This window comes from Lepidochelys olivacea (assembly GCF_965140295.1).
Source record: "Lepidochelys olivacea isolate rLepOli2 genome assembly, chromosome: 23".
Taxonomy (NCBI): Eukaryota; Metazoa; Chordata; order Testudines; family Cheloniidae; genus Lepidochelys; species Lepidochelys olivacea.
Window position 1 is genome coordinate 7,393,996 of NC_140433.1, and position 14,401 is coordinate 7,408,396.

The 14,401-nt window shown below is 55.8% G+C and overlaps 1 protein-coding gene across 3 annotated transcripts in view; it reads left to right on the forward strand.

The window, feature by feature from the left end:
* The first annotated feature begins 4,442 nt into the window (after nucleotides 1-4,442).
* CLASRP (CLK4 associating serine/arginine rich protein) overlaps nucleotides 4,443-14,401 on the forward strand; it is a 42,173-nt gene continuing 32,214 nt past the window's right edge. The window contains exons 1-5 of one of the 3 annotated variants that reach the window (XR_014709317.1): nucleotides 4,443-4,494; nucleotides 8,771-8,851; nucleotides 9,350-9,426; nucleotides 11,161-11,274; nucleotides 12,868-12,965. Coding sequence is in view for 2 of the 3 variants with exons in the window: in XM_084612494.1 (XP_084468620.1) it covers nucleotides 11,176-11,274; nucleotides 12,868-12,965 (197 nt within the window). In the remaining variant the exon portion in view is untranslated. The remainder of the gene's footprint in view (nucleotides 4,495-8,770; nucleotides 8,852-9,349; nucleotides 9,427-11,160; nucleotides 11,275-12,867; nucleotides 12,966-14,401) is intronic. The other 2 variants (XM_084612494.1, XM_084612495.1) reach the window with 2 other exon arrangements.

A 14,401-nucleotide genomic window follows, 5' to 3' on the forward strand; every position in this document is an offset into this window, starting at 1 on the left:
GGCTGAGGTGGTAGAGACTCTCTGTCCTGTATGCCCTAGTATGAGGGACAAATGGACATGCAGGGCCCAGGCATGGACCCAATGGATACTTCTGGTCAAAAGATTCCAGTGTCACGCACATGAGATGCATATGCACTATAATGGATCCAACTGAACAAAATATCTATGTATCCCTTCTGCCCATCAGAGTTGGCAGCAACAAGGGCCGGGTTCAGTATCTAGGGGTTCCATTCCAATAATGGAATGCAAAACTGGCTTGAGCCCCCACCCAGTGACCTGGGACAAATATATACCACCCCCCTGGCGCCTCTAAGAGAGAATACTTCCCCTCTCACAAGCAGAGTCTGAGTGAAACAAAAGTCTTTTAATAACAGAGAGAAACAATGTGGCATTATGTTAGGGAAACAGCACCAACAGGATTCATAATACAAACAATGAGCAAAAACCCACCCCAAGCAAATTGGGCCATGTCCTTTCCCTTTGGTTCTTGAGTCCAGCAACCCAAAAGTCTGTCCTTGGTGAGTCCAGAGTTCAAAAGTTCATCTACAGAGTTTTAACCCCACCACCACCTGTGTGGAAATGGGGTCAGGGAAGAAGCAAAAGGGTACCTTACATGCTCCACACTCCTCTCCCCAGCTGCTCCCCCACCTCTCTGCACTCCTCTGCCAGCTGCTCCTCCCCAGTAGCCATCCTGTGAGCCGTCCACCAGCTGCTCCTCCCCCGTAGTCATCCTGCAAGTCACTCACCAATATATCTTCAGGCCCCTTACTATTTTTAGCACAGTATTCAGTGATTTCAGCTCATAGTAAGGGAACCCCAGTACTGGTGCACCATTGACCCAAAACAAATTCAGCTCTGTAATCTGTAACCAGGCTCCTAACTAAATCAAAATTAGCTCTGCTATTACATAGTAGAAAAGATACAGCTGGCATTTAGGGCCCTTAAAAAGAACCCATACCACAAAGTACAAATGCCTATTCCCAACCTCTCTCAATTCATTGGGTTTTGGAACCCATGACCCTTGCTTAGCAAGTGCTGCTTCAGTGATGACGAGTCCCTCCATCATAACAAAAGGCCAAGTACAGTCCCACTGTCCTTGATTCACATAATTAGGATAATAACAGTTTATTCTTCCTGTCCCAACAACAGAGAAACAGGCTCCTACAGCAGCCAAAGTGACCATCTAGGAGGGGTGGGTGTGCCTATGCAAATGAGATCAGCCCCTGAAGTTCTTCTCCACAACCTGCCACAGCTCACCACCAGATGTCAGGGTAGAGCTCATCCTGACTCTGCTTACATCTCGAAGAACCCCACTTCCTGTAAAGGACAATAGAACCTCAATTTTACAAACACCAGCCTTGGGAATGACCCTTTTCCTGACCAGGAAAAAAATCCTCACATAACAAGTGATGTTGATGAAGACTAAGTCAACATCCCTTCACATTCTGATCCATTTCCAGTGCATTGAAGGTCTCTGCAATGGCATGAAGGACTGGAAGAAAGCAATGTAGTGCCCTACATCACAGATCCACAGGGTCTGGTCTAAGCCCCAACCTGTAATCAGTTCCGTGGAGTGACCCTTTTAGTGTGTTGGGCCCCCAGCATCCACACACTTCCACAGGGGTAGGCCCATGGACTCCATAACTGAAACTGGGCCTTTGGGTACCAGGGATCCCGGTGGTTCCCTGCTGCAAGTCCAGACTTTTGTGGGAGGCTTGTACGGTGTCCCTTCAGGACGCAACGCTCCCAGTAAGCATTTACAATGGCAGCAGACAGCCTTTTCAAAAGAAGGTAATCTATTAGTCACCTGGCCTACAGAATCTGACAGTCCTTAGAGAAGCAAAGGACAGGACAGAGTTCAGCCTGGCCAACATCAGGTCTCTACCCCACCAAGCTGCTGTAAGATCCATTTTGACCCCATCTCTGTCCCTTTGTGTTTGGTTCCATGTGTGTGTGCTGTAGGTATCTATGAGTTCAGCTTTTAACATGGCCACCGACCACTTTTCCCCTTTGTTCTCCTGCTTGGAGCCCTTGCTCGGCTTCCCTGCAGAGAGGTGGGTGGAAATCTTCTTCTTGCCAGCTGGACACTCGCTAGGTGGAAATGTCCTGGCCATTGGGGTTTCCATTGTCTCTTTCACTCACCCATGTAGACATTTACTCTGGTTTCCAACCAGGCTGCTGAATCAACACCTCACCCCTTCTCTTTACACTCAGTGCAAGACAGTGTAAAGCCCAAGGGGAAAGTGAGACACACATAGGTATCATAAAAATATTACCAAAATTCCCACATTTGTCACACCAAATACCGCCACTCATGCACCAGACTGACTGTTGTGAGATGTTCTATTTTAGAAACTTTTCAATCCCTGATTAGTCTATAAGAACGGCCATACTGGGTCAGTTCAAAGGTCCATCTAGCCCAATATCTGATTTTCTGACAGTAGCCTATGCCAGGTGCCCCAGAGGGAATGAACAGAACAGGTAATCATCAAGTGATCCATCACACATCACTGAGTCCCAGCTTCTGGCAAAAAGAAGCTAGGGACACCGTCCCTGCCCATCCTGGCTAATAGTTCTTTTATCTAGTTCTTTTTTGAACCCTATTATAGTCTTGACCTTCACAACATCCTCTGGCAAAGAGTTCCGCAGGTTGACTGTGCGCTGTGTGAAGAAATACTTCCTTTTGTTTTAAGCTTGCTGCCTATTAATTTCATTTGGTGACCCCTAGTTCTTGTGTTATGAACAAACAACACTTCCTTATTTACTTTCTCCACACCAGTCATGATTTTATAGATCTCGATCATATCCCCCTTAGTTGTCTCTTTTCCAAGCTGAAAAGTCCCAGTCTTATTAATCTCTCCTCATACAGAAGCTGTTCCATACCCCTAATCATTTTAGTTGCCCTTTTCTGAACCTTTTCCAATATCTTTTTTGAAATGGGGCAACCACACCTGCGCACAGTGTTCAAGATATGGGCATACCATAGATTTATACAGCAGCAATACGATATTTTCTGTCTTATTAGCTCTCCCTTTCTTAAAGTTTCCCAGCATTCTGTTCCCTTTTTCGACTGCTCGTGCGCATTTGAGCAGATGTTTGCAGAGAACCATCCACAATGACTCCAAGACCTCTTTCTAGAGTGGTAACAGCCACTTTAGACCCCATAGATGTAGTTGGGATGATGTTTTCCAACGTGCCTTACTTTGCCTTGATCAACACTGAATTTCATCTGCCATTTTGTTCCCCAGTCACCCAGTTGTGAGAGACCCTTTATGTAGCTCTTCGCACTCTGCCTGGGACTTCACTGTCTGGACTAGTTTTGTAGTATCTGCAAGTTTTGCCACCTCACTCACCCTTGCCAGGACAGACAGACCGACCCCCCCCAACCCCCCCCCCCAAGGGGGGAGGCACCCCGAGCCAGGACAGACAGACACCCCCCCCAAGGGGGGAGGCACCCCGAGCCAGGACAGACAGACCCCCCCACCCCACTGGGGGAGGCACCCCGAGCCAGGACAGACAGACCCCCCCACCCCACTGGGGGAGGCACCCCGAGCCAGGACAGACAGACCCCCCCCCCCCCAAGGGGGGAGGCACCCCGAGCCAGGACAGACAGACCCCCCCCCCCCCAAGGGGGGAGGCACCCCGAGCCAGGACAGACAGACACCCCCCCCCCAAGGGGGGAGGCACCCCGAGCCAGGACAGACAGACACCCCCCCCCCAAGGGGGGAGGCACCCCGAGCCAGGACAGACAGACACCCCCCCCCCCAAGGGGGGAGGCACCCCGAGCCAGGACAGACAGACACCCCCCCCCCCCAAGGGGGGAGGCACCCCGAGCCAGGACAGACAGACACCCCCCCCAAGGGGGGAGGCACCCCGAGCCAGGACAGACAGACACCCCCCCCAAGGGGGGAGGCACCCCGAGCCAGGACAGACAGACACCCCCCCCAAGGGGGGAGGCACCCCGAGCCAGGACAGACAGACCCCCCCACCCCACTGGGGGAGGCACCCCGAGCCAGGACAGACAGACAGACCCCCCCACCCCACTGGGGGAGGCACCCCTAGTTACCTCTCTCCAGCCTGGAAATGGACCAGTTATTCCTACCCTGGGTTTCCTGCCTCTTCACCAGCCACGGATCCAGGAGCCGACCCTCGCTCGGAGCCCAGAGCGACTCACTGGCCCGCAGCCCCGAACGCGCCGCGCCAAGGACCCGGCGGCCAGGAGCGAGTCGAGTCCCCGCCCCCCGCCGCGCTCCTGCTTAGCGCTCCACGCCCCACCCGCGCGAGGGCCCCTAGAGCGACTGCGCAGGCGCCTCTCTACCCCCCACCCCCGCCAGTTTATCCCAGCCCGGCCCCACCCCGCAGGGCGGGCCCCAGTGGGGAAGGGGCAGCCATTAGCTGAGGAGGTTGAGCCACGTGATCGGCACCAGCCAACCGCCGACGGGGCGAGTCTCTCCCTTTTCCGGTTCCGGGTCAATTTGCCGCGCCCCTCCGCAGGTGAGTGGTTGGTGGCGCCGCAGGTAGGAAACTTGGGTGGGGTGACGGGAGCTGGGCACATTCCCCCCCCATCTCCCCGGGGCGGGGCTGGGGGGGGGTGACGGGAGCTGGGCACGTTCCCCCCCCATCTCCCCGGGGCGGGGCTGGGGGGGTGACGGGAGCTGGGCACGTTCCCCCCCCATCTCCCCGGGGCGGGGCTGGGGGGGTGACGGGAGCTGGGCACGTTCCCCCCCCCATCTCCCCGGGGCGGGGCTGGGGGGGTGACGGGAGCTGGGCACGTTCCCCCCCCCATCTCCCCGGGGCGGGGCTGGGGGGGTGACGGGAGCTGGGCACGTTCCCCCCCCCCATCTCCCCGGGGCGGGGCTGGGGGGGTGACGGGAGCTGGGCACGTTCCCCCCCCATCTCCCCGGGGCGGGGCTGGGGGGGGGTGACGGGAGCTGGGCACGTTCCCCCCCCCCATCTCCGCGGGGCTGGGGGGTGGGGTGACGGGAGCTGGGCACGTTCCCCCCCCCCATCTCCCCGGGGCGGGGCTGGGGGGTGGGGTGACGGGAGCTGGGCACGTTCCCCCCCCCCATCTCCCCGGGGCGGGGCTGGGGGGGTGACGGGAGCTGGGCACGTTCCCCCCCCATCTCCCCGGGGCGGGGCTGGGGGGGGGTGACGGGAGCTGGGCACGTTCCCCCCCCATCTCCCCGGGGCGGGGCTGGGGGGGGGTGACGGGAGCTGGGCACGTTCCCCCCCCCCATCTCCGCGGGGCTGGGGGGTGGGGTGACGGGAGCTGGGCACGTTCCCCCCCCCCATCTCCCCGGGGCGGGGCTGGGGGGTGGGGTGACGGGAGCTGGGCACGTTCCCCCCCCCCCATCTCCCCGGGGCGGGGCTGGGGGGTGGGGTGACGGGAGCTGGGCACGTTCCCCCCCCCCATCTCCCCGGGGCGGGGCTGGGGGGTGGGGTGACGGGAGCTGGGCACGTTCCCCCCCCCCATCTCCCCGGGGCGGGGCTGGGGGGTGGGGTGACGGGAGCTGGGCACGTTCCCCCCCCCCATCTCCCCGGGGCGGGGCTGGGGGGTGGGGTGACGGGAGCTGGGCACGTTCCCCCCCCCCCATCTCCCCGGGGCGGGGCTGGGGGGTGGGGTGACGGGAGCTGGGCACGTTCCCCCCCCCCCATCTCCCCGGGGCGGGGCTGAGGGGTGGGGTGACGGGAGCTGGGCACGTTCCCCCCCCCCATCTCCCCGGGGCGGGGCTGGGGGGGTGACGGGAGCTGGGCACGTTCCCCCCCCCCATCTCCCCGGGGCGGGGCTGGGGGGGTGACGGGAGCTGGGCACGTTCCCCCCCCCCATCTCCCCGGGGCGGGGCTGGGGGGGTGACGGGAGCTGGGCACGTTCCCCCCCCCCATCTCCCCGGGGCGGGGCTGGGGGGGTGACGGGAGCTGGGCACGTTCCCCCCCCCCATCTCCCCGGGGCGGGGATGGGGGGGTGACGGGAGCTGGGCACGTTCCCCCCCCCCATCTCCCCGGGGCGGGGCTGGGGGGTGGGGTGACGGGAGCTGGGCACGTTCCCCCCCCATCTCCCCGGGGCGGGGCTGGGGGGGTGACGGGAGCTGGGCACGTTCCTCCCCCCCCATCTCCCCGGGGCGGGGCTGGGGGGGGTGTGACGGGAGCTGGGCACGTTCCCCCCCCCCCATCTCCCCGGGGCGGGGCTGGGGGGGGGGTGACGGGAGCTGGGCACGTTCCCCCCCCCCATCTCCCCGGGGCGGGGCTGGGGGGCTGACGGGAGCTGGGGCACGTTCCCCCCCCCCATCTCCCCGGGGCGGGCAGGCTCTGGGGCTAATGGTACCGGGATACGTGCACACGTCCCCCGACCCCCCCCCCCGCCTTGGTGTGGGGCAGGCTGAGGATGGGGCGATCAGTGGTGGGGCAGGGCGGCAGTACAGCCAAAATGGAGGAGCTGCCTGTACTGGGCACTGGCTCCTGCGAGCGGCAGCCGAACCCGCTGCTGCTGTCACCGCGGCAGGTTACTGGTAGAGCCCTGCAGTTCCACAGATCTGCTTTATATCCACGGATATCCGCAGCCATAGATATAAATTTTGTATCCCCACAGGGCTCTAGATCAGCGTTTCTCAAATGCCGCCACCATGGCTGCATGCAGCTGCCAGGGGCTTTTGCGGCCACAGCATCCTGGGCAGGGATTTGGGGGGGGGCTTACCCCATTCTTGAGCCACAAACGCTGGATGAGCAGACAGCCGGTGTGAGTTCTCCACCTTCCCAGGGCCAGTGGGGCTCAGGCTTCCAGCTTCAGCACTGGTGTGGCAGGCTGCAGGCTCTGGCTGAGCAGCAGCGGGCTCCGGCCACTGGCTCTGAGCGTGGGGCTTCGGGCTCTCGGCTTTGGCTGCACAGCAGCAGGCTCCATCCCCTGGCCACTGGTCTTTGGGCTCATCCCCTCCTTATCACCTCTGGCCCCTGCTGCTGTCCCTGGCCCCTCACCCATCCACCCCATCACCCCTGGCCCTCATTGCCTCCCTACCCATCTCCCCATCCAAGGCTTAATTTGTCCCCTGGCTTGGGCTGAGTACATCTGTTGTGAAAAGTGATATTTGTATGTTTGTTAATGTCACTTTTCACTGTCTTCCAGCTAGCTAACAAGTGTGCTGCTGTGAAAAGCTACATTAACAAACGTACCAAGCAGACTTACTAGGTAGCAAGTCTTAAAAAAAAAAACAAAAAAAAAAACCCCACCACAACCAAAAAAGCAAAGGAAACAACAAAAAAATACGAGAACGTGCAAAGCACCCTATTTGGCTTTCTACTCTCTAAATAGAGACAAGTGTAGTTATTACTGAATCTGTAAAAAAACAAAAAAAGAAACCCTACATAAATAAATTACAATGATTTGGACATGGACAAGTGCATATTTATTTGTTTTTTCCTAAAGTTAGTTAAGTATTTTAGGAAAAATTATCAAAGCAGCCACCAGCAAGAGTTAGTGGATGCCCTCTGAGGCCACCAAAAAATGTGTTGTGAGAACCCGTGCAAGACATTAGGAAAAACTTCCTGTCAGTGTGGTTAAGCACCGGAATAAATTGCTTAGGGATGTTGTGGAATCTCCATCGTTGGAGATTTTTAAGAGCAGGTTAGACAAACAGCTGTTGGGGTGGTCTATGCCCGTGATTCTCAACCTATTTACCATTATGGGCCACATATGCAGTCCATAATGTGTTATATGAGCCACATCCAATACTACCTGTATGGCCCTAAGTGTCATGTGGGCCGCAGCTGTGTGTTGATTGGGCCGCAGGTTGAGAACCACTGGTCTAGGTAATATTTAGTCCTCCCTTCCCGTCCTACTGTTCTATGAAATTTGAGTGTGATTGTATGACGGGATTGCTTATGATAGGCTAGGGCTCAACAGCCCTGGTGCTCCCTTCTGATTTGTGCGTCATGTTCCTAAAAGTTTGTGCATCAGGGCTTCAGCCAGCTGCCTGCTGGGGTCAGGAAGGGATTTTGTTTTCTTCAAAGTATTCTGGGCTTTTTTTTTTTTTTTTTGGCTTCCTTCCTTTGATGCCTCAAGCATGGCTCTAGGTGGAGAGGGGCTATTTGGTGAGGTGACACTGAGCACTCTCTCTCTCAAGTGCTTGGCTGGCTGGTTCTTGCTCACAGGCTTGGGGTCTTGCTGGCTGCCATATGTGGGGTGGAGGAGGAATTTTCTCCCGGGTCAGAGTAGCAGGAACCTTGGGGTTTTTTCATCTTCCTCTGCAGCGTGTGGGTGTTGGTCACTTGCCAGGATTATCTGGGTATATCTCACGGAATCATTTCCCTGCCATTGTGGGTGCCCCTTAGTCCCTCCTGTTCTCTGCCTGTGGCACGTAATAGTCTCGTCTCCTGTGGACTGCAATGCTTAGGTTGTTTAATTTAGGTTTAATTTCAGTTGTTGGGTTTTGTGGTGTGGGTGCTGAGTGGTGTGGGTGGCCTGTGACACACAGGAGGTCAGACTAGATCATCTGGTGGGCCCTTCTGCTCTTAAGCTCTATGCGTCCTGCTGCCCCCCTCCCACCAGTGTGGTGGGGGATGCAGGGAGCTGATATCTAAGCACTGTCTCCCTGAGTGCTGTGGGGCAGGGTAGTGGGGGTTGCCAGTGTGTAGGTGCTGCCCCCTCATGCGGGGCAGGGAATGGGGGTGCTGGTGCCTGGGCGCTGCCCCCCGGTGTAGGATGAGATGGGTGCTGCTGCTGTCTAGGTGAAAGCTACTCAGCTTTAACTTCTGCCCATCCTATGCCCTTTCCATGCAGGAGCTTGTCAGCTTTTTCAGAGAGAAGATCAACAAGGCATGATGTAGCCGCTGCCTCTCTTGGATCGGGAATATTCCTTCAGTAGGTCCATTAATAGTGAGGAAAGCCTTCTGCCCTTACCCCTCAGGCTAGAGATGGCAAACTTGGAGCTGACAGAGCTGGGCTCCTGGGGGGGTTCCCGAGTAAGTTTGGGGTAGAAGCAGCAGCAAAGACTGCTCAGCCAGTGGAGCTCCTGGCTAGCCTGACTCTCCTCATGTCTTGGCTGTGATATTGAGTGTGAATGTGTGGGCCAGGGCTCATAGCAGAGACCTTTCCCTGCAGAGTTGGAAGAACTCCTAGCCCATTTCTGCAGCCTCCCCAGATTGGGGGCAGCGCACCTCCTGTTCTGTGCTGCGGTCAGTCAAGTGATTCTAGTGAACCTGTGCGGAGGACAGAGCTGCTCCTGCACACAGCATGTGTCCCCTTGAGGGAGGGACCCCCATCCCCCCACACTCAGAGACCCCTGGCCTTCGCTCTCTTTGTTGTAGCCCTGTGGTGTGCCTGCCCAGGTTGCTGACCTGCAGTGTTCTCTTTGTTTAGGCTCCTTTTCCCTTGGCTCATGGGCTGTGCTGAGTGAGCACGCAGCTGCTGCTCCCAGGTCTCCACGCTGCTGTTCTGTGAGTATTGCCCTTCTCCAGCTTGTGACCTCTCTGAGGTGTCTCTTGTGATTAACCCCCCACCCACCCTCGCTCGGCTGGGCACTCAGAGTGTCTCTGCGGATGGGCTGGGTAACTGTTCTGGGGGGAATTTGTGGGCGGGGAAAGGCCTGAACGTGTGGTGTAAAGTGGACTGGAGGTGAGCTAATGGGGCTTTTCAGTCCTTTGCCTCCAGCCCAGGGCTCTCAGGGCTTGTACTGATGTAAGCGCAGCCCACGTCTGCAGGGTGTCTTTGGGATGCTCACAATGCAAGCACCTGTCTGGCTTGCCCTCAGCCTTCAGAGGAAGGATGGCCCAGTAGCTACAGCACGAGCCTGAGCTGTGGGAACCCTGGGGTCAATTCCTGCCCCATCACAAACATCCTGTGTGGTTCTGGGCAAGTCACTTAGTCTCTCTGGGCCTCAGTTCCCATCTGTGAAATGGGGGTAATAGTCCTGCCCTGCCTTACTGGGGCATGGGTATAGGTACATGAAAGATTGACATGCTCAGATGCCATGGTGATGGGGGGGGCAGAGAGGTATCCTGGCCGAGTCGGTGTTCCTGCTGCCCCGCTCGCTCCCTCTTGTGGTGTATTTCCTTTGGAATAGCTGTCCCTGTGCTAAGATGTTTTTCTCCTTTTATTTCATGCCTGTCTCTCTAATCTCAGTGCATTGTCATTGGTGCTCTGTGACTGTAGTAACCTTACTACAGTAACCTGACTGGCCAGTCTCAAAGCCAAGAGGCTGGTTTCCACCTCCTCAGGTAGAGACCAGATAGACCCCTTGCTGCGGTTATTGCCAGAAGCTGGGACTGGACGACAAGGGATGGATCGACATAATTGCCTGTTCTGTTCATTCCCTCTGAAACTCTGGCATTGGCCACTCTCGGAAGACAGGATACTGGGCTAGATGGACCATTGGTCTGACCCAGTCTGGCCATTCTTGTGTTCAGCCCACTTGTCCAGGATGCTCTGACTCTCCTATTCATGGCCCTTGCCTGATGCTCTCCTCTGTACCCTTCTGCCTAAGACTTTATGATCTTGGAGTCTCTCAGGGTGGGTGCCATGTAGCCGATTTTTCCTTTTGATTATGATCTCTTTCAGCCTCCTGGTCCTGGAATGAGGAGAGCAGCGTGATGTTTTTCTACCCTAAAATACTTAGCCTAGTCTACACTACAAATTTATGTTGGTATAACTATGTTGCTCAGAAGTGTGGAAAATTCACACCCATGAGTGACGAAGTTCTACTGACCAACCTTCTGGTGTAGGCAGAACTGTGTGGATGGGAGGGCTTCTCCTGTCAACGTAGCTACCACCACTTGGGGATGTGGAGTAGCTACGCCAACAGGAGAAGCTCTCCCATTGGTGTAGGTAGTGTCTTCACTAAGTGCTTCAGCAGCACAGCTGCACCGGTGTAAGTGTAGACAAGCCCTTAACATCTGCATTGTGTGATTGGTCCCCTGGGGCTGAGGCTTGGGGGAATGTTTGATTGTAGCTGTTGGTGATGGCTGTGGCATCCGCTGCAGCTCTCTGCAACAATGTGTGTTCCTGGATTAACCCGTAACTCTCAGTCACTGAGCTTGTTGGTGTCTGTGTGCAGAGTGGAGTCTGCGTTTCTCTCCTCGGCTGTGTGCACACATCCTAGAGTGCACCCCAGTCTCTGGGAATGCTGAGAGGTTGTTGCTTTTACTCAGTTCTGTGTTCCTTCCCTTTGACAGCTTGCAGACAGCAGGATGTGGCACGAAGCCCGGAAACATGAGCGCAAGCTCCGTGGGATGATGGTCGATTACAAGAAACGAGCTGAGCGTCGGAGAGAATACTATGAGAAAATAGTGAGTGCCCCTGCACAGTCCCGGCCCCGCCCCCGCCATCCCGGTCTGTGGCCTTTGCTGTCGGGTTGGGTACTGCTCCTGTTGTTTTCTGTTCCCATGTCTGGCTTTATGCAGCTTTACATATTGCTGTTCAGTTGCAAAGCACGCACAGGAAGCGTCCAAGGTGTGTGTCTGCTACTGCTGGGACCTTCGGCCCTTCCTCATTTCTGTGACTTTACTCTTGCTTTAAGTTTTTGCCTTTAATGATAGTTAGGCCTGGACGGTTAGTGCCAAGTCTGTTTGCCTCGGGCTAGAGACACCTCTGTGCTGTGGGGTTTTGCTGTAGGTCAGGTGGCTACAAACCACATTATGATGTCTCGCAGGGAAAAATTAAAGTGTCTGTGAAAGTATCGGCTTTCCCTGTGCACAGTGTGGGCCTGGACTCTTGATGCTCTGCTGGGGCAGGTGCAATATTCATTGTGCCTCCCTCCAAAGCTAAAATGGAACGAGGCCTTGTGGCAGCCACTCCTATTGCTTTGGGAGCTCAGCCCTCGCCTGAGAGCTGCAGTCCCCCTCTGCCTAAGTGAATTGATACATGTTGAATCCCATACCAACGTCTGACTTCCTGAGCAACCTCTGTTTCAGCAGGCAGAACTGTCTCAGAGGTGCTGTGACCGCAGAGCAGCATGCTGGGCTGCTCCAAGGAGAGGGATGCAGAGTTGTGATGCTGACTGGCGGGCTGTGTGGTTATCATGGTTTGTTGGCCTGCTGTGCTCTTGTGAGGCATTATGTAGAACTGAATTCTTGCACGTTCAATTTCCTTTCTGGAAGAACAGAGCAGGATTACAGGAAACACTCCACATGCAGGAGTGCCTGATCTGCAGCTTGACTCTTGGATCAGCTCTTTGGCCTGCTTCCCTGTGGTGTGTCCCTCTCTAAAATGCAGTCCTGCTCTGAGCCATGGTTAACGCCATATCAAGGCTGCTCGGTTTACAAGTAAAATGTTTTTTTTTTCTAGCTGCCAGCATCCCAGAATTCACCTGGGATCTGTGAGCAAACCTTGATTCTTTTGTTGCACAGCAGCACCAGTAACAAAGGTTCTGCAGGCCAAGCCGGCTCTGCTGTACCACTTGTGCAGTCCCTTAGCCTTTCCTGGATGTGCTCAAGTGCAACTGCTTGCAGCGTAGGAAGCAAACTGGTTGACACATACGAAGGAATCGAATCCAGCTCCTTCTGTCTCAGCTGTGCTGGCTCTGCAGGGCTAAGAGCAGTGAAAATTTTTGTCACTAAAGGCATCAGGCTTGCCCCCGATAAGCACATGAGGCAGATTCGAGTAAGCAGGGGCTGCTTCTATTGTTGCTTTTCAGTGTAGCTCGGCACTTTAACTGCTGCTGCCTGAGATCCCCAGGATGTGTTTAACACCCCCCTGCACATGGTACTGTCAGACTCTCTGCTCTGAAGGGATTTCACTTGTAACTTTAATGAATGCTTAAACCCCTTACAAAGGCTTTGGACTCGGCCATTCAGTGTCTGCATAACTTGGTGCCTTGCTCAAACTGACCAGATCCTGTAAAATGCCAGCCTTATACATCTCGCTGTTTGTGCTTCTTCCAGAAAAAGGACCCAGCTCAGTTCCTCCAAGTGCATGGCCGGGCGTGTAAGGTCCACTTGGATTCTGCCGTTGCTCTTGCAGCTGAAAGTCCTGTCAACATGTGAGTAGCTTGAGCGGGCCCTGCCTGCTAGCTCTGCACTGACAGGCAGGGAGCATAGTGAAGCAGCTGGGGATTGTGGCTGGAAGGCCCTCGAAGGGGCACCATCAACTTGCTCTCTTCGGTGTATCTGTTGTACTGCTAGTGGGATCCCGTAAGGTGACCAAGTGAAGGAGAAGAGGGGGAAGGTCTGGAGTGTTCCTGTTTGTCTGCTTTTGTGCATGGTCAGCGATGCTGAGTCCCTTCTGTGGCCAGTTTCTTCCCCTCATGTTCACACAGCACTGTAGAAATCTCTTTAAAAGGTGGGAAGAAGTGACTGTAAACCCCCCAGAATTGGTGGGAGGCTTGGGGCCTGTTGTACCTGAAGCTCCTTTGCTGTCTGCACTTCAGGCTGACTGTCCCTTGAGCATGCTACCTGCCAGCTCGACTATGCAAAGGTCAACGTCGGCTTGGCAGGGGCATGCCATCTTGTGAGTACAGTTCTGTACCCTAGGGAGTGACCTTCCCCCCTCTCCCTACCCCATCCTTGGGGAATATGATCAGCATCTCAACACAGGGACCTTGGGTCCAATCCCCAGGAACAGTGGAGACTGTGGAAATGGCTAGTTCTCCCTGTAATAAGTCAAGGTACATGAGTAGGGCCCTACCAAATTCACAGCTGTGAAAAACGCGTCACGGACTGTGAAATCTGGTCTTTTGTGTACTTTTACCTTATATTACACAGATTTCACAGGGGAGACCAGCGTTTCTCAAACTGGGGGTCCCGACCCAAAAGGTGATGGGGGGAGTGGGGGCGTTGCAAGATTATTCTATGGAGGTGGCAATATCGCGACCTTTACTTCTGAGCTGCCTTCAGAGCTGGGTGGAAAGAAGCAGCGGCTGCTGGCCAGGCACCCAGCTGTGAAGGCAGCACCGCCAGCAGCAGCGCAGAAGTAAGGGTGGCCATGGGCGGCCGGAGAGTGGCAGCTGCTGGCTGAGGGCAGCAGGTCAGAGGTAAGGATAGCAATACCATACCATTCTCACTTCTGTGCTGCTTCTGGCAGTGGCGCGGCCTGCAGAGCTGGGCTGCTGGCCAGCAGCGGCCACACTCTGGCTGCCCAGTTCTGAAGGCAGTGCCACCAGCAGCAGCAGAGAAGTAAGGGTGGCAATAACACAACCCCCCTACAATAGCCTTGCGACACCCCCACTTTTGGGTCAGGACCCCTACAGGTACAGCATCGTGAAATTTCAGATTTAAATATCTGAAATAAGGAAATTATGATTTTTAAAATCCTATGACCAAGAAATTGACCAAAATGGACCATGAATTTGGTAGGGCCCTATACATGAGGCAGGCAAGGCCTTAGCCAAACCTGTTTGTGGAGCTGGGGTCCTGCCGCAGGTTTGTTTTGAGGGGTGGGAGACCACAGGGAACTGTTCTCTTGGGCACAGGCTGACTG